At 34.0% G+C, this 26,283-nt stretch overlaps 1 protein-coding gene across 1 annotated transcript; it reads right to left on the reverse strand.

Annotated features, from left to right (window-relative positions):
- Positions 1–26,283, reverse strand: LOC149148885 (uncharacterized). The gene is made up of 5 exons (XM_089442303.1): positions 26,161–26,283; positions 25,846–26,046; positions 1,538–3,369; positions 388–1,429; positions 1–189 (listed from the first exon to the last, which is right to left on the reverse strand). Exons 1-5 carry the CDS (start codon positions 26,281–26,283, stop codon positions 1–3), a joined length of 3,387 nt encoding a protein of 1,128 aa, XP_089298429.1.

The following is a 26,283-nucleotide window of genomic DNA, read 5'->3' on the forward strand; positions in this document are numbered from 1 at the left end:
TCATTGACATGCCGGATCGAGCATAGCAGATATGTAAACCAGCGTAGAGAGAATAGGATCCTTGGAGTCCTGGAAAATGCAGGCATTCCTCCATTTCCAGAGACACCAACACGTGATGATGAATAAAGATCGCCATTCTGGACGTTGGGCACTCCACCACTTAAATCCCTCCTGAACGGAAGAGAAAACCTGTAGAGAAAAACCATGAGATAAGGAAAGATCAAACCAGATTTAGGCCGATGCTGGACACTGAAAAAACATGTGGACATTAGTTTCAGGCGCTCGTCGACACATGACACATCTGCTTGGACCCGACCATCCCTTTCGTTGAAGGACCTCCCATGTGAGGTTCCGATTGGAAAAAAACAGCCAAGAGAATAAAATTGCCTTGAGCGGGCAAGATGCTTTCCAGAATTTTAAAGGGAAGATTGGAGAGGGCCGCGGCTGAAGATTTGTCGAGGCAGCTTCATATAAATCCTTGACGCGAACTGGCTGAGTTGAGTTCGGCATAGACCATATCAATTCATCTTTGTTACCTGTCTGTTTGATTCCTTTGTCAGCAAAATACTTTGTCGCCAACTCCCAAGTCTGTCGCAGAGAAAGAGGCAGACCAAGATCCTCTGCATCCTTCCAGATTGGCGAGGAAGATGACCACGACAAAATCAATTTGTCCCATGTGAACAGACCCCGTGTGTGCAAAAATGCAATCAGATCAGGAGTGAGCTTTGTTTCCAGGCCATATACAGTTGAATCTACGCCAATAAGGATGCTGGAGCCGGAAGAAACGCGCCACCTAAGAAAGTCGAAGAAGAGGTCCTGTACCTTTCTGAAGCCGAGCCAGATAGCGGATCCCCTTATTGAACCAAGAGTCTTCTTCCTGTACCAATAAACCATGGACCTACCCTTCAAATATTTTTGATTGATAATGGCGCTCCATTTGCCATTACCAAAGACGCCTCTGTGAAGAGAATTGCAGAGGAGGGCCTTGCCAAAAGACCGCAAATGTAAGAGACCCCATCCGCCGGACCTCTTCGGCCTGGAGATGGAATCCATTTTTACCAAGTGGATCTTAGAATGATGAGAACGCCCTCCCCATAGAAAATTTGCTGATAAAGAGACCATTTTTCTAACAATAGTAGCAGGCAGAAAATAGAGGTGAGCCCAATAAACCGCAAGCTGGGAAAGAACAGATTGAACCAGGATGAGTCTGCCTCCGAGGGATAAAAATCGCATCTCCCATCTTGAAATTTTTTTGTAGTAACGGTCAATCAGCCAAGCCCAGTCCTGTTTGCGATACGCTTTTGGCTTGAGGAAAAAGCCCAAATATTTGAAGCCGTCTTTAATTGATGCCAGATTGACACCAAATAGTGCAGCAATCCATTGCGCAAGCTCCAGATTTGAGTCGTTGTGATATAAAATGGATTTGGCTCTGTTGATGATCAAGCCCGATGTGGATTGGAACTTCTGAAAGATACCTGAAAGGCATAACTAGCTAGATTTGCAGAGCATAGCAAATGTAAGAATGTCATCAACAAACAGATTATGAGAAAGAAAGATGTTCTTGCAAATCTTTATCAGAACACATCGATGCTCTGCAACTGCTTTGTTGATCTGCGAACTGAGAGTGTTCATGACTAGGATAAAAAGAAGAGGAGAGAGAGGACATCCTTGACGAAGTCCTCTTTCCGCCTGAAAGGGAGATGAAGGGGATCCATTAATGATGACTGAGTATTGAACGTTCTCAACGCAGGCCATCACCCAATTAATTCCTTGAGACCTCAGACCAATTTTTGCAAGGAGGATACGGAGGAACCCCCAGTCCACACAGTCATATGCCTTTTCCAAATCAACCTTTAAAATAGCAGCATCAATATTTTTTGATAAGACAGAGAACAAACACTCTTGAGTCGAGGCGACTGCATCAAGAATATTTCTGTGTTTTAAAAACGCATGTTGATCCCTGGAAATGAAGGAGTTTAGGACTGGTTTCATTCTCTCGGTAATAATCTTTGAAATGATTTTGAAGAGGATATTACATAATGCTATTGGCCTGTAATCTGCAAATGAATCAGACTGCTCCTTTTTGGGGATAACTGCTATAAATGTAGCAGTGAGAGCGCTGTTGATATTCCCCGACATACGGGTAGCATCCACCATCCCCAGCAGATCGTCTTTGAACAAGTCGTAGAAGTGTGAGAAGAATTCGATCGGCCATCCATCTGGCCCAGGACTTTTGTCCTTTTGAAACTTTTTTATGACTTCATAAAGTTCCTCTTCCGTGATGGCCTTAAAAAATTCTGCATTGGCAGCTTCATCAAACATAACAGGAACCTGTTCAATCATCCAAAAAACGTCATTTATCTCATTTGGCCGCCTCTTATATTGCTTCTGGAAAAACTTTGTAGCCTCCATCGCTATATCCTGTTGAGAATGAACGAAGCCTCCATTTTCATCCTCGATCTTCCAGATCGAGTTTCTAATCCTCCTTGCGTTTGCAAAATTATGGAAGAATCTTGTATTACGATCACCCTCCTTGAGCCAAATCGCTCTACTTTTGAGCCTCCAGGATGATTCTTCTTTAAGCAACAACGCTTGTTTCATTTTCTCCAAGGATCTGAAATGAATTTTTTGATCAAAAGACATAGAATCATAGGAGACCGTGTCAGATAAAATCCTTAGCTCCTTCTTTATATCTTCAAGCGCCTTTTTATCTATCCTCCTCTTTTTAATTAGCCAATCCTTTGCTGCCTCCCTCAGCAATTGGATCTTATCACGAAAGGTAGAGAAGGATGTCCTCTCCGACTGCTTTAATTCCTCCCATTTTTTTGTTATAAGAGCATTGAAGGACTCATCTTTAAGATAGATTCTGTTAAACTTGAACGAGTAACCCAACTTACATTCCAAGTCCCTCCATTCAAGAAAGATGGGGCGATGATCAGACGTATAGTCATTTCCTGTGCATGCGACTGGCATTCCCCATTGCTCTATAATACTGGCATTGATGATGAAACGGTCAAGACGTTTAGCTATGAACCCCGAACCGGTTCTGCAATTATTCCACGTTGGAGCCATCTTTTTAGGAATTACATCAACCATGTTCCTATTAAGGAATTCCAAACGTAGTCTATCAGCAAAAGGGTCGGACTTCCTGTTCTGGAGAGACCGCGAGCGCGTAGAAACCGGAGAGCCGAAATAGAAAATTAACCGAGAGACCAAGCTAGCCTCGGTTGGCCAGAAAAGACTATGGATGATAGACTGAGAAGGCGCAGTCCCCCAGCCCGGGAGGCCAGAGGAGGAAAAAGACGCAATAGGTCGCAAGAGAAGGGATTTAACGCAGAGGATCTCAAACCAGGTAAAAACCTTGCATGGCTGAAAAGAGGAGCTTAAGACACGTACCACGACGATCCCATATCTTCATGCATGGAGCAGCATGCGTCGGTGCGACCCATAGCAATGGAGAACTGGATGATGCAGTGATTGGTGGAGAGAAATGGCTTCCAACACCTGTTCAAACGAAATCGACTCCCCGTCTACCGCACTCCCGGAATATAATATAGGAAATTAGCGGAGGAGAAATTAGTGGACAAGAAGATAACATGTTCTCTGAAGGGCGGATAATTGGAGTCAGTCATTACATTTGATCTATGACCATCCACAACAATGTCGTATCAATTTCAAAAAAGTTTCACAAGTAGACTATGCCAAAATTTTGGAGATTAATAAGTTTGTAATTCCAAAATTTATGAACTGCAATGTTCATATTGTGAAAATGAGTATGTAATAATACAAATTCCAACTGAACAATCTCAATACACGGTACGCATACTGCACGAGCACTACAATTATTACTGTAATGTTCTATGTATATTGTTCGCCCCATATCAAATGCTTTCATGTGATCTTATCATTGCATTGGAAACCACAACAAAATAATGTTCTTATTCCAACGAAAAATAATTTTCTGAGTGATCTGGTGATTTTATTTTTTCAAAAATCTGATCATAGGAGTGTTTGAATTGTGTTTTTGATCTTGGAAATGGATTTAGCACCATCAAAATCCCTTGGGAAATCGTGAATTTTGATAGGGTTAACCAAGATTTCTAAAAAATTCTACAAGATTTTGGCAAAACTCATGTCGAAATTTCCACTATTTTTCCGGTGAATAAGACGGCTCTCTATAAACTACTCTATTTCAATCTATACCACCAAACATACCCATATTATTCCTATCCCGTTTAGTTTGATTATGTTAATTAACTACCATACCCCCAAAGTCGGTAAATGAACACTGAATAATTACGTTATTTAAAGATTGTAGGATTTGTTTTTTAAGAAAAACGAATCTTCAAAAGGGTTTTTAGTGTGTGTAAATGTGAATTCACATAAAATGGAAGGATGCAATGTAGGAATCCTTGAGTTACCCATTCTTCGTTAATTAAACACTAATTAGTGTTTCTAATGGAGTTCTCAAGAACAATAAAATGGTGATATATAAAGAGAATCTTCAAATGATTATTCGGATGCAAAGGAAATAGAGCATCGTTATGTATTGTGACATATTCATGGGTCATTATCACAATTCAAATAGACATACAAAACCACCAATTCAAATGAACACAAAGCATCTTATGTGTCGGAAAAACAATTATTCAAAGACAAAAATACAAGTGTGCATTGTTAGGATGAGAATTTAATGTTGAACCTTGGTGGTGGTTTTCTACTAAGAAATAGAAGTAAAAGCCTCCAACTCAACTTTGTCTCCAAAATCACAATTCTCATATTCACCCTTGACCTTGACCTATTTCCCCTCAAGTCCATACCTTACATAAATATGAACCCATAAATAACCACATTGAGGCTTCAAAATGTCGATGCTTCTATTTGTTTTAAATGGGGATTCTTATGTTGCCATTAGTCACATGTGTGTTGTTTATGTCAATCCTACTCCAGTGGGTGGCTTTGTTGGTTTTATCTTCTTACTTCCAACTTACAAAATTCAATCCCCAACCATGACGAATATGTTGTAGATAGATAGGTCACATCAAATCCAAATTAAATACTTTGATAAACATGTGGCCATTTAAGGCCCTTGATTTCTGAAATCTAACCTATCCGATTCCTCCATTTATATTCAGTGCTCCATGGTGTGCCAAACATAAAATGGACATGAGCATGAATGCTTACATCAACATGGAAATAAAGAGAAAACTAATGAAATAACATTTTCCATAAAAGGTCATAAGATTAGTGAGAACAATGAAGTCCCTAAATTATGTATTGATGAAAAAGCTTTGAATAAAATGCCCCCCTTAAATGCACAATTAATTTTGCCCATTTATATTTGTTAATGTTTTTTAAAAGTAATAATAAAATTTCCAACATCGAAATTAATTTTATATATTTTCTTTCCAACAAAAGAATTCATATATAACTCTTATGTAACTTTTCTTACATTTTCTTTCCCAAAATTGAAATGGGAAGTGGTTCACCAACTTTGGAGGAAAGACATAAACATAACTCACCATTTTAAATAGATTAATCATGACATGCCTTTGATATGTTTGCTTTATTTAATTTAAAAATTGTTATTGTATCAAATTAAAAAGGAATAATTATAAGAATAATTTCAACTACATATAATTCATTAACTAAAAATGTTATTTCTATATTTAATGATGGATGAAATGTTTAATCTTGACATGTCAAGAAGTGTTTTCTTTACTTTCTTTACCTAATTAAAGAAATGGTGATCATATCAAATGGGAAAGGCAGAATGACATGGTTCATTTCAAATGTATATATATGATTGATAAAGTTAAAATCCAATGTATACAATGATTAATGGGTGAAATAAGGATTTCTCCATTCCAAAACAGGTTTTAAGTTGAAATTGTTTCCATATATTTAAGCTTGATATCCATATATTGTCATCGTAGAACAATGTGTATATCTTGCGAATTGTAAGAATACAAGTGCATGTTTTGACAAATTGGTGGGACTTGTGACAAAATCCAAGTGGATATGGAAAATTGACGAAGGACCAGATAGAACTACTTCCTTAACAAAATGTTGTCGATGTAATTAAAAGTTATGTAGCAATCAACATGTTTAATTTTTTTTGTCGCAGTTTGGGACAATCTCCAACATAGAGATTCTGCAAGGACATACAATGTCGGATGCCTTCCACCACTTCTAACTCTAAACACCCACTAACAGATACTCATTAAAGTTGTGACACCTACCTAAATCCTCGTATTCTCTTCAACCTCACACACCCACTTATGTTCAAATACCTTAAAGATAACAATGATTCCATATGTGGCAACTCCTCCAATTTCTTGCAACGAACAATTTCTAGCTTTGAATTTTTGGAAGACAACATATTGTATGTATTTTTGTCAAATTATGACAAACCCTAAATGAGAAATCTACTAGTGTAGCTGTAAATGTTCGAAACTCGACCACATTATTACGATAAAACATTGTAAGGTCATGAAGGTTGAAGTAAACACCTCCAAAAAATGATACCTATGATATCCCTTTCCCTGCAACCTCTAATAGTTAGAGTCGTGAAAGTATGCAATTGTGAATGTAATAATCCAAAACAGTCAATGCTTCTCTTTCTCCTTTCACCTCCTCAAATGGGAACATGTATTAATGGACAATCAATTACCCTCAGCTCAATCAAATAGGCCAACAATCCAAGAAGGTGGAAAACATTTCAATTCCTTGCATTTATGAAGTTGCAATTCCTTCAAGTTATTAATGTCACTTAGAGAAGTCGATAAACATTTCAATGTCTTAGATATATAGACTTTCAATTTCTTCAAGTTATTTAAGTTACATATGGTAGTGTGTCCAACAAAGGGCCTACATCGAGGACTTCCAAATCACTTAACTCTCCAATTTCACTCGGAAGTTATTTTAAATTTATACCTCTCATATATAACATTTTTAGTGACCCTTGATGTGCTAACTGCAAATGGAACACTTTATTTTTCTTATAGTCAGAGAGATTTAAATACTCAATCATGTTTATATTTCCCAATGTTTCGCTTCACATGGTTAAATTAGTGGAATAATCCAAATCAATATGTTGGAGTTTAATTAATTTACAAAAGTAATATGGAAACCTTTCTAAAGAGGGGCACCATGATAGCTTGATCCATAGGAGGTTGATTAAATTACAAAAGATCCTTGAAATATCTTCAAAGTTGGGAAATTTGATAACTAAATCTGTTGGAGTTAAGCTAAATTACAAAAGGAATCTGGAAAGCTCTTGAAATCTTGGCACATAATCAATTGAATATATTGGAGGTTGTTTAACTTACTAAAGAAATATGGAAACCTCTTCAAATCCTAGTACTTAAACAACTCAATTTGTTGGAGATTGCTTAAATTACCAAAAGAATCTTGCAGGCTCTCGAAATTTTGGCACGTAATCACCTGAATTTGTTGGAGGTTGTTTAACTTACTAAAGCAATTTGGCAACCTCTTCAAATCTTGGCACTCAAATAACTCAATATGTTGGAGATTGTTTAAATAACCAAAAGAATCTGGCAATGTATCCAATTGATTACACTTTATCAAGACGATGTGTTAGAGATTGGTTAAGTTACCAAAGCACTCAAGTAGTGACTTCATTTTTTTTATCATTTTCCAATGCTATTAATAAATGCATAAGACAAAATTCTTATGGAAATTTTGTCAAATTGACCTTGTCCTCTTCAAATGGATATTCAGTAGCAGGACCAATCATGATCTATTGTAAGACTTTGGAATGATCGAGAGGGGTGCCTAAATATCTAATCCCACAATATTGTAGGTTCCAAAATGTTCGATGAGAGTCCACAATGATGATGATGATGGTGGTGGTGATTAACGTCCATTAAGACCAATGTGGTCTATCAAACCTCAAAAAAAAAAAGTATAATTGTCATTCTTCACAATCTTGTTTTTGTGTTTAAGGAGAAGGGAAAGAAGTGCTCCAAGATCGCTATAGTTGGACTTCCTTAATAATTCAATAAGATTGGAGGTGTGATGATAGGGAATTGAGAGCGGATGTGGGCAAGAGTAGGAAAGTCTAAAAGGAAGTTTTTCCATCTTCCACCTTCTTAGTATCACAAATCTGACAGATTCTATCGTCCCAGGGAGTCTTGGAAGTAGACCACTGCCCAGCCGCACTTTAAATCTCATGAGAATTAGTTCTTATCCTAGTGATGTTCATTTTCTTCTTAGTGTTGGTCAACATAAAGAGATAATTTTGGTTATCAAGAGTGGGGTTGTTCACCTCCTTATAGTATCTTAGCTTCCTTTTACCCTCTAGCTCCTTACCATTCCACATGTTATCCTTAAAATTGGAGGAAATAGTATCTTTGATACTATCCTTGCTTCCCATGATGATCTCCTCCTTAATCCCCCAAAGGTTGAGCCAAGACTGGGCATCCTTATGCCACCTGTGCTTGAGGCATAGGTGGGGGTTTTGACTAAAGTTAGAAGCAATTTTTGGGAGCCTCTTAGATTCCATGTTGTAAAGCTTCTTCTTATACATCAGATATATAAACATAGTTGTATTTTCAATGGGGGACATGCCTGCTTCGATCAAGAGGATAGGATAGCGAGTATTTCCCTTGATATTGAGGTTATAGGTTATGAATTACTTTTGGTTCGTCTCAATATTTCTCCAAGACTCTCTAGATATATTGCAACCCTAAACTTCACATCTGTATAAGACAACAGGGATGAGGAGAGTCTCAAAAGGGAACCTTTTTTTACCCCAAATGTAGAGATTGGTCGACTTACAATTGTTTTCAAGCTCCTAATAAGCTTTCCATCCTCCAATAATTCTTTTCTCGATGCTATAATTCTAGTTGAGCTGAAGAGGAAATTCAATACCCAAATATCTATAATAAGAAACCTGCTCTACACTATAGTCATCATATAAGAAACTACCATGGGTGACCTTTTTGGATTTAATGACCATGACTTTAGTCTTGTCGGTATTAACTTTCATACCATCTTGGAGCAGTAGACATGAAGAGTATTAAGTTGCTTGTCTAGGTCATCATGCTTCTTGGCAAGAAGAACGATATAATTAGCATAAAGGAGAATAGTAATGATTATGCCAATGAGCTTGGTGCCCTTGCAATCCACAGTTTCCAGACACTCCTATGGATTATCGATGTAAATACAAAAAATGGTAGGGGATTGGGGACACCCTTGTTTAACCTCGATATTTAATTTAATATCTTTAGACCATCCTTCGTTAGTATTAAGCTTGATAATGAAAGTCTCGTAGAGGTGGATCAAAACAATCCTCAGTTTAGGAGGAACCATGATCTCTTCGAGTCACTCCTAGAGCTCATCTCAAGGGACAATGTTGAAATATTTTCTAAAGTCCACAAAACAAAACTAAGATATCGATTTTACTATTGCAACATTCCTTTGTAATGATCCTCAGAGTGACAAGGTGGTCGATAGTCAAGTGTTGTCTTATAAAACCAACTTTCCCTTTAGCCCTTTTACCCTAGTTCTTAAGTCAAAGGCTAAGCTTCTTTTCTAAAATGAGACCATAAAGCTTGGCTAGGATGTGGCTAATTATATGGTCTTGTAGTTAGAGGGAACACTTTTATCCCCATTTTTAAAGATAGGCATAATAAGGCTTTGCGCCCAAAGCTTAGGGAAGCCATGCTTTATATCCAAATTGAGAGGCTTTTGGAAATGAGGAATGAGGATAGATTTTCCCATTTTAAAGATCTCAACTTGGTATCCTTCAATATCTTTAGCTTTCCCATTAGCAATCTTATTAATCCCAGACTCAGCGTCTTCTAGACAAAATATATCTTCCTTAATAGGAGTGTTTAAGTTGGTGCCCATGGTGTTAGGAGAGTCATACAACTTCTTAATATAGTTATCTCAATTTCCTAAGGGGATAGAATGATTATCTTTAGTTTTATGAACAAGCACATTCCACTAAAAATTTCTGGGCACAACATTAGAAAGGCGGAGAAAATGCTCTTTTCTCTTATTAATATATGAACTCTTCTTCATCTTGATGAGAGCTTTGTATATACTTATATTATTGAGCTTAGTTATGACATTAGGGGTTTCTTTCACTGCTTTCCTGGCAATTTTACAATCTTTGCCATACCAAGGATTGGAAGTTCTATTATTGTGCTTATAATATGTCTCATTAGAAAAATTTCTAATGGTAGTGGAAAGGGTAGTAGTAAAATGGTAATAGATTTGATCAATGTAGTTATTATAAGTCAGGAAGCCTAAGTCCCTTTCTAAATCCCTTAAGAAAAGGTCGACATTACTTCTATCGAAGCAAATGTATCTTTTTCTTTCACTAGTCTCCTGCATGTGGGTGGTATGCATAGCAAGATCAAGAGATAAAGACAAAGGTTTGTGGTCAGAGTCAGGCTCGTACTTGTTAAGTAGATCAAAATTTGTAATACGTTTGAGGACATGGGTGTCATAAATCGTATAATCCAGGACGTTGCTACCCAACCCATGGAAACATTTCATCTGACTGGATTAGGTCCTATTAATACCATTACAAATGATTAGGTCTTGGGAATTACAAAGTTTGAGGAGCTTGGTGGCTAATAAGTTCTCAATTATGTTTTCAAAGTTTCTCTTGAATCTATTAGATAAGTTACCATCCTCGTCAAACCACAAGGGGCTGGGGTTAGAGTTGTTACTTAACATAATAGTTTGGTTAGTAGCGATTCAAGCATTAAAGTCCCCAAGCAAAAGGATATTACCTTCATTCCTTAGGTTGTTAATTAATAAGAGGCCACTCTTTGGAACATTATTTGATCAGTGAAATAATATGCTTATAAATTGTTAATTGACATTAAATGTTGGATTTTAAAAATATTTTTATTTTAATACAAATAAAAAGAATAGATTGATTTTAACATATTGAATTAATAGAGTATTTAGAGTAAAAAAAGTAAAATTTGGTGATAAAATTCCATAAAAATTTAGATATGCTTCTCTAATCTAAATTTTATTGAGCTTAGAGGTTCATTATACATCCCAGTAGGAGGGTATGTGTAAGTTTGTCCATACATGCCCCTTTAAAATAAAATTAAAAATAAAAAATAATTAAAACTAGCATAGATCCATCTTAGGTACGGATCTAACATGAATCGAGAGGGATCGAATTTGTTAAGTGCAAACTTTTTTAGAGTGCAAAATACAATGTGTTATTTTTCATTGTTCAAATTGTATTTTTGAATGATAAATAGAGTCTATATAGGACCAAATAAAAATTTAGCCATAAAAACTTCAACTTCTTCTTCTTCTTCTTCTTTCTTTTTTTTTTTTTTTTTTTTTTTTTTTTTTTTTATATATATCTTGGTGATTTTTTTTTTTTTAAATATAACATTAAACTTCTGATTCACACATTTTAAATGGGTGCATACTTTTTTAGAGTGAAAAATGCAATGCGTTATTTTTCATTGTTTAAATTGTATTTTTGAATGCTAAATAGAGTATATATAGGACCAAATAAAAATTTTAGCCATAAAAACCTGATTTTTTTTTTTATCTAGGTGAAATATTTTTGAAAAGTACAAGATTTAAACTTATGATTCACACACACACACACACACAATTACTATATATATATATATATATATATATATATATATATATATATATAATTATAGCAAACATTATTTTTCTATTTAAAACATAATTTTTATTTTTTATTTTATTTTAAAAGGGCACTGAGGCATAGACAAACTTATGGATCTAATATGAGCCGAGAGGGATCCAACTTACACATCCCCTCCTAATGGGTTGTAGAACCAGCATAGATCCATCTTAAAGATGGATCTAACATGAGCCTAGAGGTATCCAATATCCATCTTAAATATGGATCTAACATGAGCCGAGAGGTATCCAATATCCATCTTAAATATGAATCTAACATGATCCTAGAGGGATCCAATTTCTTCACGTGCAAATTTTTTTATGAGTTGACATTATTTAAATGTTTTGTGTAGTTATTTAATATTTTTTATATTTAGATTTAAAAAAAATATTTTGGCATAAAGTTTTCAACTTTGATAATGGATAGGCAAATTTCTTCATGTGAGCCGAGAGGGATCAAATTTCTTCACGCGCAAACTTTTTTAGAGTGCAAAATACAATGTGTTATTTTTCATTGTTTAAATTGTATTTTTGAATGCTAAATAGAGTATATATGGGACCAAATAAAAATTTTAGCCATAAAAACTTGATTTTTTTTTATCTGGGTGAATTTTTTTTTTAAAATATAAGATTTAAACTTCTGATTCACACATTTTAAATGGGTGCATAATTTTTTAGAGTGCAAAATACAATGTGTTATTTTTCATGGTTTAAATTGTATTTTTGAATACTAAATAGAGTATATATAGGACCAAATAAAAATTTTAGCCATAAAAACTTGATTTTTTTTTTTTATCTTGGTGAAATATTTTTTAAAAATATAATATTTAAACTTATTCACACTTTTTTTTTTAATTTCTAATTACTATATTCATTTTTTTTAATTATAGCAAACATTATTTTTTATTTAGAACATAATTTTAAATTTTATTCTAAATGGGCACCGAGGCATAGACAAACTTATGGACAAGCTCACGGATCTAATATGAGTTGAGAGGGATCCAACTTACACATCCCATCCTAATGGGTTGTAGAGCCAGCATAGATCCATCTTAAATATGGATCTAACATGAGCCGAGAGGTATCTAATATCCATCTTAAATATGGATCTAACACGAGCCGAGAGGTATCCAATATCCATCTTAAATATGAATCTAACATGATCCGAGAGGGATCCAATTAATATCCATCTTAAATATGGATCTAACAGGAGAGGTATCCAATATCCATATATTTTGGCATATTATTTAAATGTTTTGTATAGTTATTTAATTTTTTTTATTTTTAGATTTAAAAAAAATATATTTTGTCATAAAATTTTCAACTTTGATAATGGACAAGCAAATTTCTTCACATGAGCCGAGAGGGATCAAATTTCTTCATGTGCAAACTTTTTTAGAGTGCAAAATACAATGTGTTATTTTTCATTGTTTAAATTGTATTTTTGAATGCTAATTAATATAGATCTTCAAAAATTTTATTTAAATATCTTGGTGAAATATGTTTGAAGAGCATAAGTTTGTTAGTCCCTTTGTGCCTTTTTAAAATAAAAATTATGTTCTAAATAGAAAAATAATGTCGGTTATAATTAAAAAAAGGAATATCGTAATTAGAAGTAAAAACAATGTGTGAATCGTCCACTTGGGGTAGCTCCATGGAAATGAAGTCTCACCTAACCTAAAGTCTTGGGTTCAAATCTTGTGCTATTCCCTGGTGAAAAGTTGAAGATGTAGTCCTACCAATCTTACAAAAAAAATGTGTGAATCAAATGTTTAAATCTTATACTTTTCAAAAATATTTCACAATTATATATATATATATATATATCAAGCTTTTATAATAAAAAATTTTATTTGGTTCTATATATATTCTATTTAGCATTCAAAAATACAATTTAAACAATGAAAAATAACACATTGTATTTTGCACTTTAAAAAAAATTCTGCGTGAAGAAGCTCATGTTAGATCTATACGTGAAGAAATTTGAAGTAATTTGATCCCTCTCAGATCATGTTAGATCCGTACTTAAGGTGGATCTATACTGGTAAAATATTTAAAATTATACAATTTAAAAAATTTAGATGTTAAAAATATAGCTATATTTAAATATTTAAAAATAAAATTTATTTTTAGAATTGATAATAAAAATAATTATTATTGTTATTTTTATCTATGCAAAATTAGTTGCTTCAAAATTTTATTGGTAATCCATAAAACAAAAAATTTTCATTCTAGAAATTTTTAAATTGAAATTTGGTTATCAAAGAACCTTTCAAATTTACATTTAAAAACTTCAACCAATGGTTAACTATTATAAAAGTTTTAAATAAAAATAATGATAAACTTCTGAATTTCATTTTAATTGTATTTGGATCTTAGATTTTTACAAATATTTTCGAGAAACAAATTTTTAACTAATAAAAAATATATATAAATATTATTCAAAAAAAAATATTGTAAATAATATTAACAAAAAAATCAACATATTTTATAATTATTTCTCACTCTATAAAATATAACAAATTTCTAAAAATATATGATTTTGTTTATTTTTTAAGGAAAAACTATAAACCAACCCAAGATTCAATTAAAATACATAAATATAAACATCCCAAACCAAGATTACTTGGAAATACATATCATTAAACAAATTTAACCACTTTCTTCGACCTCTTGGGTTTCATCCATTTGAAAGTAATTCGAGCTTAAACTAATTTGGTCAACCAAAAGGCACAGCTTCGTTAAGATCGAGCTCATTATTAAACACGCTATCACTACGAGTTGTTTCTTCTACCAAACATAGCGTACAAGAGGCATATTTTAAAGGTTTAATCTTCCGTCTCGTTAGATTACGCGTTTAAAATGAGTGGAAAGTTATAGAAATTCCAGTTATATTTAGAGAAAATCCGGCAAGGATTTTCGTAAATCCAAGTTATAGTTGTTAAACTTCAAAATTTTAGGTGTTTTAGAAGTTTTGATGGTGCTGAATCCATTTCCACCATCAAAAACACGATTCAAACACTGTCTCTACAATATTTTTTGAAATTTTTTTGCCTGGATTCCGGCCACTTTTAACCATCTGAGCAATTCCTCCACCTCCTTAAACGACTCCTATATTAAATTTTATTTAGGAAGTTCATCAACACATCAATTATGTGGAGCAAATATTCTTTTTATTTTATTTTTTATAAATAGTTTTTGAAAAATATAAAATTATTTTTATTATTTTTGTTTAATTAAAAAAATCTAAATACAATTTTTTTTTTAATATTTGATTGGATAAATAAAAATTGAAATATTATTCTAAAATTATAATAAAAATATTTTATTTAAGAAAAGTATCTTGGCTGAAAATAATTCCAAAATGGTATATAATAATTATAAATAACAATAACTATTATAAAAATATATTTATTAAATCATTATCATTCTTTTATATATGCATTTTGTGTCTTTTTAACCTTGACCATTATATTTAAGTACACACTGTCTGCCGTTTATTAATTAATTATTAGAGTCCTAGAGTAACCTACATGGTAAGCCAATTAATAGAATCTTAGTAATATATAATTAGTAGAGTCCTACTAACACATGCTAAGCCAATTAGTAGAGTCTAAATAGTACACAATGTATTTTTTAAAACCATTAAGCTTTAATCCTAACCTACAATCCATAAGCTACTCCATTTAATCTTTCTTTCCGTATAAACAAGATGACCAGACACAACAACAACGGTCACCTGTGGGATACAATAATACCTTTCGCAAATAATGAAAGGATGTAAGAGAAATTTAATCTGGACTACTTTCATTACTCCTCCAAGGATATAAGCTATAAGATATTGTAATGTATTTGAGGAATTTTTGTGTCATTAGTGTTAAAGAACATACGAAATTTTCAATCTTAGAAAATGATTAAGTGCACAGATGATCAAGTGTTATAGTAGCAGTTGAGGTTTGGAAGTTCCCCACTTTTCACAGTTATCCATTCTTATCTATCCTCCAAAAAAATCTTATTCATATATATATATGATGCTATATAAATCTCTTGTAAACCTCAAACCATTCAATTCATAGCACATGTGCCATGAAATATATATATATTCAAAATTTAGCAAAATGGTATAGTGCTAATATATAAAATGACATCTCATGCATGAACATGGAAGTATGGCACATGGTGACGTATATAGAAAAGTACTCTAATATACAAATGCTTATCATTGGTCACTCATTGAACACTTTCACATCCCCCACCATCATTCGGGTCTAGGAAGTAGATCTTTCTATTCTTACTAAAACAAAGAGCTAGAACTTTCTTCTTTTATGGCATGCTTCATCCATTTGGGAATGGTACAAATCAATGACATTCTCATTAGATTTTCTTCCACAATAAATTACACATGTAAAAACTAATACTTATAATCCAAGCCCATAAAATTCATTGGAGATGTTATAATCAGTCGAGAGAGTGCCATCATCCTCTGCGTCCCCAACCTCTCAACGATACCACCTTGCAATAGTCACAGGAGTAAGAGCATCTAGTTTAAACAAAAAATTCCTAGAATAAATTTAGTTTATCATAAAGAAAAATTTCATTAATTTATGATCTCACTATGAATGTTTACCCCAATGATAGAGATTCACTTGCAAGTGGAGCAATTTCTACATAACCTACTTAGAGGCTATCAGATGGGAAATGGATGCAGTTTTTGTGGGTGGATGGGATGGCGAAGGTGGTGGAGGGGGTGATGATAAACACCCATAGGTTTTACTAATGAAGAAATTTCTCTAGTTGAGGTAAGCTAGATAGAGGCAATTTGATGATAATGGTGGACAACCAGTGGGTGAACAATGGATGGTTGTGAATGATGTTGATAGATAAGAACATAGAACTCAGAAAATGGAGGAGTCTGCATACACATTTATAATATTTCAATTAGTAAACCAAAATAATATAATGAAATAAACATTTAAACAAAATCCAATTTGACACATGATACTTAAGAAGAGGAACATATGTCCACCTAGGAGGGCCTGTCTCATCCCCTAGTGTCCTCTTAATCTATAAAAATATCAAATGAAGACTAGAATTATACTCAAATTAAAAGACTCCATATTATGGACTAAAAACATATGAAACATTTTGCAAGAGGGATATTTTTAATTCACCATACCTAGTTATGCACTACACCGAATAAATAGGAAATATTGATTGCCCCATTGATGGTGGAAACTAGCATTGATGTATCAATAGTGCTAGGGGGTGCTATTAGAGCATAGAAAATACAAAAACATATACGTAGATAGAGAAAACACACAACTATATATGTGTGTGTGTGTGTGTGTGTGAATAAAGAATGTAAAGATGGTTAACATAAGAACCTTCCCCATATAACTATGTTGTTTGTTGTAGCATACTCCCTACTAATCCCTATCCCAGACTAAGGGTAGAAGGAGGCTTTACTATGATGATATGACTCTCATTATCACGTTTTGGAAATGGGGTCTAAAAGTTTTTATTTCTTTCAACTTACTCAAAACGAGAAATGAATGGCATCATTGCATTCATCTCATCAAGACCTTTCAAATGATATAAATTTTGTTCCAATCTAGTTCTTTGATCAAAAGTTATGGGTAATTAATGTCTTGGCTAATTAAATTATGCATGTCCTCATGCATACCATGTCGCACCCATGTATTCCCTATGTTGCTTCCACATGGCTATAAAATTACACGACACATCATACCAAGTAGTAGTTGTCGCGCTGCTCATACCAAGTGGCATAAACCACAGAACCCAAGTGGGTTCCCAAATTTCTCCATGTCGAAACTTCCAGGGACATTTCTTTTGGGCTTTCATGGTAGTGCCAACTCCTTGTTAAGGTTTGACCACCTCCTTTACTTAAGCACTGAAATATTTATGCCACGTAGTGCTCACCCCCACCACTGATGGCCTAACGCACCACATCACCTTGGGAAATAGTTCCTTGTGGGTTATACCTTACCCATCGTCCAAATTATTTGAGGTTTAGGGTTCGAGGTGATGTCACTAATCCTAATCGCTAGGGTGATGTCATCCTTCATCACTCTTTCCACGTGGATTGGATACCACATAATCATCAATCTCTTCCTTTCATGGTTTTCCCGTTATAGGAAATTTTCGGAGGGTTTTTCTCCATCGAAGTGTATGAGGCACATTTGAGTTTGATCCCTTGCTCTACTATGCTACCCTGACATTATAATCTTATCTGGGCTTGCCTATCCTTCCATAGAATCCTCTGGGGTACCAAGCTTCTAGGGAAAAATCCTTGGATCATCTGAGGTTTATGTACACCCATCCACCGATAGCCTAGATCTCCCATGCTTACATGCTTAGATATCGTGCCCGATCACTTAACCTACTAGGTTTGAGTTACACGGCTCTTCTGAGCCCTAATATTCTGCCTCGCAACTTAAGTAATATGTGAGTTACTTGGTCCTTTCTACCCTCAGAGCATGGTCGCGATGGTTCTATTATCCAAGGGCCTATTACGACTTAGTGCCAGAACCCTTATGTTATTGAGACTTAGCCTCGACTTGGTGCATATGCACATAAATATGCATAAGGCTTGAACCCGATAGATTTTCAAAGGAAGTTAGCCTAGTCTTGGTTGCAGTGGTTTTGTTCCCAACCTGACCTAGTATAAGTATAGTTTTATAGGGCCCCTTGGCCTGCAACCTGCAAATATATATATATATATATATATATATATATATATATATATATGTTAATCCTCCCGAGCTTACAATTTGTAAAGCAAGGCCCACTGGCCTCATCATTTTCATGCAGTCATCCATATAATTAACAAAGGTCATCTACCTCTTCATATGCAAGTCACACTAACCAATCCGTAAAATTAGGATGATTATAAGAATAAACCATCTGTTAATGAAAATATTCAGGAGCATTTCTACATAGTAATTCAGATTCCTTAATCATGCGAGAAAACAACACTTCTCAACATTAACATGGCAATGATTCCACACAATAAAAAGAGTTGTAATCCTCATAAGCACAGAAAATGAGAGTATAATTATCTTATAAGATATCTGGTAACTAAGAGCGGGAATTTAACACTCCACCCAACGATAGACAAGCTACAACCACAATTACTTGTAGTTGTGACCCCCGAGCCAAATTACACTTCTACTTGAGGTGAAATGCTTTAAAGAGGAAATTTAACCAATCAAGTAGCTGAAAAAAGATGCCACAAGCCACGTTTCCTTCATCCATTGGCTACACAATCATTCACTTACCTTTTCTAGACTTTACAGACATGCTAACATTTATGCCAGGATATTGCAATATGGAGATTTATAGCTCACTTTTAGGAGAAGAGAGCCCACATCAAGGGAAGGTTCATTAATAGATAAGGTATTGATGGGTAAAGAGATCACCACACCAGGTGGTTCAATAATTAGTCAAGCACCAAAGATTCAGCCCCAAGGCAACTCCTGGTCGTTCATCAACTCTAACAAGCACCTAAGTGTCTCAGTTTAATCAGGTAGGTTCATCAATCCACAAGATTCTATGGGGTTCTTCAACCTTTAGGAAAGTCGTTGCTCTCTATAATTTTTTCACCCTATAAGCCTCTCTCTAAGCATTCCTCTATTGGTTCACTTTCTCCAGGGTTTTATGACTGTGATACTAATCGTTTCTTTCTCTAAGTTTTCACCTCCACCTCTGGAGGAATTTTCCATGCTATTCTCTTCGGTTCTCTTCCATTGCCTCTGAATGAGAGAATAAGAGTGTGTTCTCTTTTTTTCTTTTCTACTTATGCGTATGCGTGAGAGTGGGAGAGTTCCCCCAAATAGATTAATTGTCTATATTTTTCCCAGCTCCATGCAAGTCAACTACCTAAGACAACATAACACATGTTTCCTTTAAATTTTTGTCCTTTTTATTGCTTATGGTTGGAGCTAGAGGACACATGGGCTTGTACTTCCTCTTTTCAGTTAATTTATGGTGTAATCAACCCATTTAAAACCACTCCCAACCAATATTGATATTTAAAACAACCCATTCCTCAAGCAATCTCCCTCCCCAAGCAATCTTAAATCTATGTCCCTTTCTCTCAGCCTTTTAAAATAATTACAATTATTTACATTGAGGGTATGTTAACCAAGAGATGTCACACCTTATTCCCTCCATCTAGCCACAAGAAGTAGGCCCACATTTGGTACATCTGTGAGTCTCAAATGAGTGTCCATATGGCCTCTACTAGTCAAGTCCTACTCCAAAGTCCAACGATCCAACACCGCCCACAATATTAGATCTTTGTCACTTCTTGCCAATGATGCCAACAAGATGCCATGTTGCACTAACATGTGAGTCAAAGTGGCTAGTGTCATATAGGTCTCAACAATGTTATCCATAATTAGAAGATCTTAGGCAAGGTTGTTAGGCCATTGTTTAGGTGGAGGAGGACCTAGTGCTAGGTTGCACATAGCATTTCATTTATTGTGTTAGTACCTTCAACCCACTCCCTATAATTATCCCATGTTAAAGTAGTTGATATGGAGTGCTAACTGAAACTTTTCCCATAACTTCCTCAAGAAGTATAGAGGTACCTCCCAATTAGTATAGGGATTTTTATCAAATACCATATACCACCTATCCATCCAATTGTCTAGAAATGATTGGTAAGTGAACCTGTACATACAAATGCATTTTTTTTACTAGTAAAAGTTTCTCATTTCTTAGGTCAACAAACAAAGCAAAAAAGTACTTTTTAGTAATGTTTAGGTCTCTGATTAGTTCTTTATTTAGACCAGTTTTATCGTGTTCATACATTTTATTCATGCAATTTGAAATATTTATTAACTGGTTTTGGGGATTAGAGATGGATGATACAATTCAGTTTAATGATCTTGTAAGAGACACTTATGACAACTCTCTAGTGTTTCAAAGATCCTGTATCAAGGACCTCAATGTGGCTAAGGATGAATCAATTTCATCATTTTGATTTTTTGGCTCTTGGTTCGGGATTGGTTGTTGTAAATTTGTTGATGGTGGGTTTAGGTTCTCTTTAGGTTCTATATTAACCAGTTTCCTTGCAATTTAATATAACGATTGTTTTCATGGCATTATTTTGGTTATTTTTTCCAATTTTAAACCCATAAAAAAACAACAACAAAAAATAAAAAACATTAGAATGCTTACATGGACTCCAAAGATGATGTATGGTGTTGATTTGGGGCTTGAGGTTGTTCGAGAAGCAACCATTTTTATCAGTGTCTCCAAAAAATGTGTTGTGTGATCCCAATATGGTAAAAAATAGGGCCAACGGTGCATAAATAAAAATTATTATTAAGAACACATGCACATTCCTCAAGTACATGCAGATTCCTAAGCTATGCTAAGCTGAAAACCTCGCTAGCATCCTAGTTGGAAAATATTAACCTTTTTTTTTTAGCATGAAAAAAAGCATAATATTTCTATTATAAAAATGGAGATAGTACATAATAAAGAAGATGGAGATATACATCTTTATAGCTGAATATCGGAATTCAGGCCAATATATATGGAATGATCAAAAAAGCCAGAACAATAGGATACATCAGATTGTTCATCATGATCAGCATTGATATAGATAAATTATGAGGTATCTATAGTCAAAAAGTTGGATATGGATTAAAACAGATAATCATCCAAAAAAGAAAATCAAATTGAAGGTCTTAGTGACATACCAGATTGCTGATCATGAGAAAAGAGAGTTAAGTACCTGGCATGAGAAAATCCTGAATCTGGAAGGAGATGTTGTCCACTGCGATGCACAACAACCATGTTCCATGATGTGAAAGGAGACCTTTCTTCGAAAGAGCATCTGCAACTGTGTTTTTACCCCTATCAATATGAGCAATCGAGTAGTCCTTCCTGCGGATCCATATTGACTCAATTCTTTCCAGCCATCCCGATAAGTTGTTGTTCCTTATGACATGCTTTGACCGAACATGGTCAATGATCATTTTAGAGTCTCCAAAATTTTTAGCTCTTGAAGGTTGAGAAAATCACAAAAAGAAAGCAGACCAGCAAGAGCCATAACCTCAACTTTATTGTTGGTACCAGTCCCTCCATTCCAAAATATTTCAAACTGTTGCCCATCTGAAGGAATGATATAAACTCCGCAAGCACATGTACCCTGTTGTGCTGCTCCATCAAAGTAGGCACGCGGGAACCCCGATAGATCCATTGTTTGAGCCTTCCCCCTACCACTGAACCGAGATTGTTTTGGCAGGCAAAGGGAATTGTGCATATGAAGAATAGAATCAAATACTGATAGATGGCATTGCATTTTTGAGTCAAAAATATTTGCATTCTGCCACTTCTAGATTGCGCAAATAGCCAGTAATGGAATAGGCCGCATGTCCATATTCATGTCATTCCACCAATCAAAAGCATCAACAATAGTTGGGAAAGAGATTCTATTGAGTCTGAAATGTGCTGCCACAAGCTGCCATATCAACTGAGATTGCGGACAGTGAATGAACAAATGAAGATTGTTCTCTGTATTTGCCCAACATAGGGGACAAATGGCTGGCCCACACCACTGTCTCTTCTGGAGATTTTCCCAAGTAAGGTTCCAACTTGCCAAACTTGGATGTCCAAGAATGCATGTGCATTCCTAGGAACATGCAGATATTCCCACAGATGTGTATTCCTAATGGAACCATTGCCACTTTTAAGGCCATCATCTTCCTACATTCATCCTTTATTATCTTCTTCACACTAGTCAAAAAACAAAGATGATTTGATTTTTAAAATTTGGGTTGATTATGTCTTGATAATATCTTAGCTACCTTAAATTTTAATGAAATCGTAGGTTTTAATATTATCCTTATTTTTAAAAATGATTTCCTCGTACCACTGGTTTAGCCAAAAATTATGACTTACCCACTTGAGTGGAAGGTGGTTTTAGATTGAGGTAGAAGCAATTTTAGGAAAACTATTTCCTTCCATGTTGTTTAACCTCTTTGTATACATTGGGTACCTCATTCTTTCAACTAGGGAAATAATTACTTGGATGATGAGGATGGTGAGAGGAGTTTTTTTTTAAGTCCCATATCCAAATATTTTCTTATTAGGCCGAGAGGCGCATTCTACAGCCTCGTATGACCGCGATGTGTAAGTATGTCAAGTCCTCAAAAAATAATAAAAAGAAATTTCACTAATGTCAAGCAAACCATTCACTTGAATCTTGAATCACTTATGTGTTTAATAGCTCTATTATCATATACGTGAATTTGAATGGATCATAAATTTACATTTAACAAAAAAATTTACCACATTAAAGTTCCAAATTAAAATGAAAAACCATATATATTAATTTCATGTCGTTCTATTATAAATTTTGTTATCATGCTATGTAAAAAACATCATTAAATCTAATATTGATATTAAAATATTAATATTAAATATTATATTAATAGTAATGTATTATAATATTAATATTATTAAATTTAATAACTTTGGATTAATTCAATATTAAATTTAATATAATATTCATTTTTTATATTATAATATATATTAATATATCATGATATATAATTAACTCTAGATATATATGGAGGGAATAACAAAGACATATAGTGATAAAGATTGAGAGATAGAGGGAGTGACAAGGGAGAGATGGAGATAGAATGAAGAAGAGGGGAGAGCAGTAATGAAGAGAGAGAGAAAGAGAGGAGTGAGAGAGGGAGAGAAGGGTAAGAGATAGAGAGGGAGAGAGGGAGACATAGATAGATATGGAGAGAGAGAGTGTGTGTGTTATAGGGGGTTGAGATAGAGAGACAAAGAAGGAGAGATGGAGGGATATATATATATATATATATATATATATATATATATATATATGGATGGGGGAGGGAAGAAGATTTCTTGTGCTAGATGCATTGATTTCAGTATAGATGATGATTTCTAATCCTATTTGATTGCTTGCACTAGATGCATTGATTTCAATGTAGATGATGATTTCTAATCCTATTTGATTGCTTGCACTAGATGCATTGATTTTCAATGTAGATGTTGATTTCTAATCCTATTTGATTGCTTGCTCTAGATGCATTAATTTCAGTGTAGATGGTGTTTTCTAATCCTATTTGATTGCTTGCACTAGATGCATTGATTTCAGCATAGATGTTGATTTCTAATTATATTTGATTGCTTGCATTGCAGATGCATTGATTGCTCATTAGATGTGATTTCAGTGTAGATGTTGTTTTCTAATCCTATTTGATTGCTTGCATTAGATGGATTAGATGTTGTTAATCTTGAGGCTGTAAATTATTTAAAATATTTTTCAAGATTAGATGGAGGGGGGGAGAGGGAAGAAGATTTCTTGCACTAGATGCATTTATTTCAGTGTAGATGGTGATTTCTAATCCTATTTGATTTCTTGCACTATATGCATTGATTTAAGTATAGATGTTGATTTCTAATTATATTTGATTGCTTGCACTAGATGTATTGATTTCAGTGTAGATGTTGATTTCTAATCCTATTTGATTGCTTGCACTAGATGCATTGATTTTAGTGTAGATGTTGATTTCTAATCCTATTTGATTGCTTGCACTAGATGCATTCATTTCAGTGTAGATGTTAATTTCTAACCTCATTTGATTTCTTGCATTAGATGAATTGATTTCAGTGTAGATGTTGTTTTCTAATCCTATTTGATTGCTTGCATTAGATGCATTAAATGTTAATCTTGAGGCTATAGATTATTAAAAAATATATTTTTCAAGATATATTTAGTAATACCTAGAGGGACACTATCAAGAATTAATTAGCTCTCCAAAGTTACGATACCTAGAATATTTCATGGCCAACTAATTACTAAAAGAAAATTACATATATTCAAAATTACTATTAGATAATTGCGTACAACAAGGTATTCAAAATATTTATAAGAAAAGATATATTTATAAACATTCAAAACAAATCAAAATATTCTTGAAAGAGATGTGATAATTGTTTGGATGTAAAGATTTTATAAATTTGAGATGCCTAGAATATTTCATCGCCAACTAATTATAAATAGAAAATTACATATATTCAAAACAAGGTATGCAAAATATTTATAAGAAGAAAAGATATATTTATAAACATTCAAAACAAATCAAAATATTCTTGAAAGAGATGTGATAATTGTTTGGATGTAAAGATTTTATAAATTTGACCACTAGACTTTGCAAAATAGACTAGATAAAAAAAAATCATCAAAATATTTTTGAAGGAAATAAATTATTTCAAACATTAGCAAAGAAACAAATTATTTCAAGATATATTTAGTAATACCTAGAGGGACACTAGTAAGAATTAATTATTTTTCAGAAGTTGTGATACCTAAAATTAAATGAAATAGATCTAGTATCAATCCTCCTGCAAAATATTGAAAAGATTGTATATGTTCTTCATCACCAACTAGTTATTAATAGATAATTACATACACATATAAAAGTATAAAACAACAATTGTAACATTCACAAACACTACCATCCAAATCCAAACACGTAAACAAACAAACCACTCAAAACATCCAAAAACAAATGTACAAACCATTCAAGGCAAGCAACACAGACTAAATTAAAGAAGAAAATGATATGGTCATGCCAAGAAAAGAAAACATAATGTAAATTTTGAAATTAATCTTAAATATATACATAATAATGACGATATAAAAATGTGACATTATTGCCCTCAAGTGGAACCATCTTAGATCCATCTAACACCGGATATATCATGGGTTGAGAGAGATCAAATCCCTTAGGTGCAAACCTTTCCGCAAGTTCTACACTCCAAAAAGAAGGTTTACACGTCAAGGGATTTGATCCTTATGGGCGCATACTAGATCCGGTGTTAGATGGATCTAAACTGGTTTACAATTTTCTCAAGTCCAAAATAATCTTTCGATCCTGCATTTATTCTTTTTTCATTGTTGTCGTTATAATTGAACTTGTCTTGAATATATATTCCTAGATATTCAAATATCAAGAAACTTCATCTAAATTTTCATTATCATCACATAGATAATAATTATATCTCATAATTGATTATATTACTTCAATGCTCCTCTTTAAAAATGAAAATATATCTATTTTTCCTATTATTATTTATAGTTGGTAGTTATGTATTTACCCATGTAGGGGGTTTGTTAGTAAGGAGGAAATCCACGTCTGCCCAGCAGGTTTCGTCAATGCACTCATTATGCTCCTCTGAGTTGTTTATGGAAGCCGTGCACGCAGACGATGTGACCACAACACGCTTTACAGTTTTGGCCTTCGTGCAAGGTCTCAGAACTTTCAGCATTCCATTGATCGCTGGATTGATGATGTCACGCTGCGGATCGAAGCAGCAGTGTTATGTTTCTAAATATTGAGACCGTTGATACCTCGATGCGGATAATGCCACGCCGTTTGGGGAAAAATTGAAGGGGCAATATATGGAATTTACCTCGGGATCGTTGGGGTTGAAGTTGACGGGACTGGCCACATGGAAAACGCCAGCACAATTGTCTATGGCGGCATCAAAACTGCCTTCTTCCAGTAGATCTGCTCTGAATATCTTCAATGTCAT

Source organism: Pinus tabuliformis, chromosome 9 (genome assembly GCF_031772625.1).
Source record: "Pinus tabuliformis cultivar Carrire ecotype Pingquan chromosome 9, CPIR1, whole genome shotgun sequence".
Lineage (NCBI taxonomy): Eukaryota > Viridiplantae > Streptophyta > Pinopsida > Pinales > Pinaceae > Pinus > Pinus tabuliformis.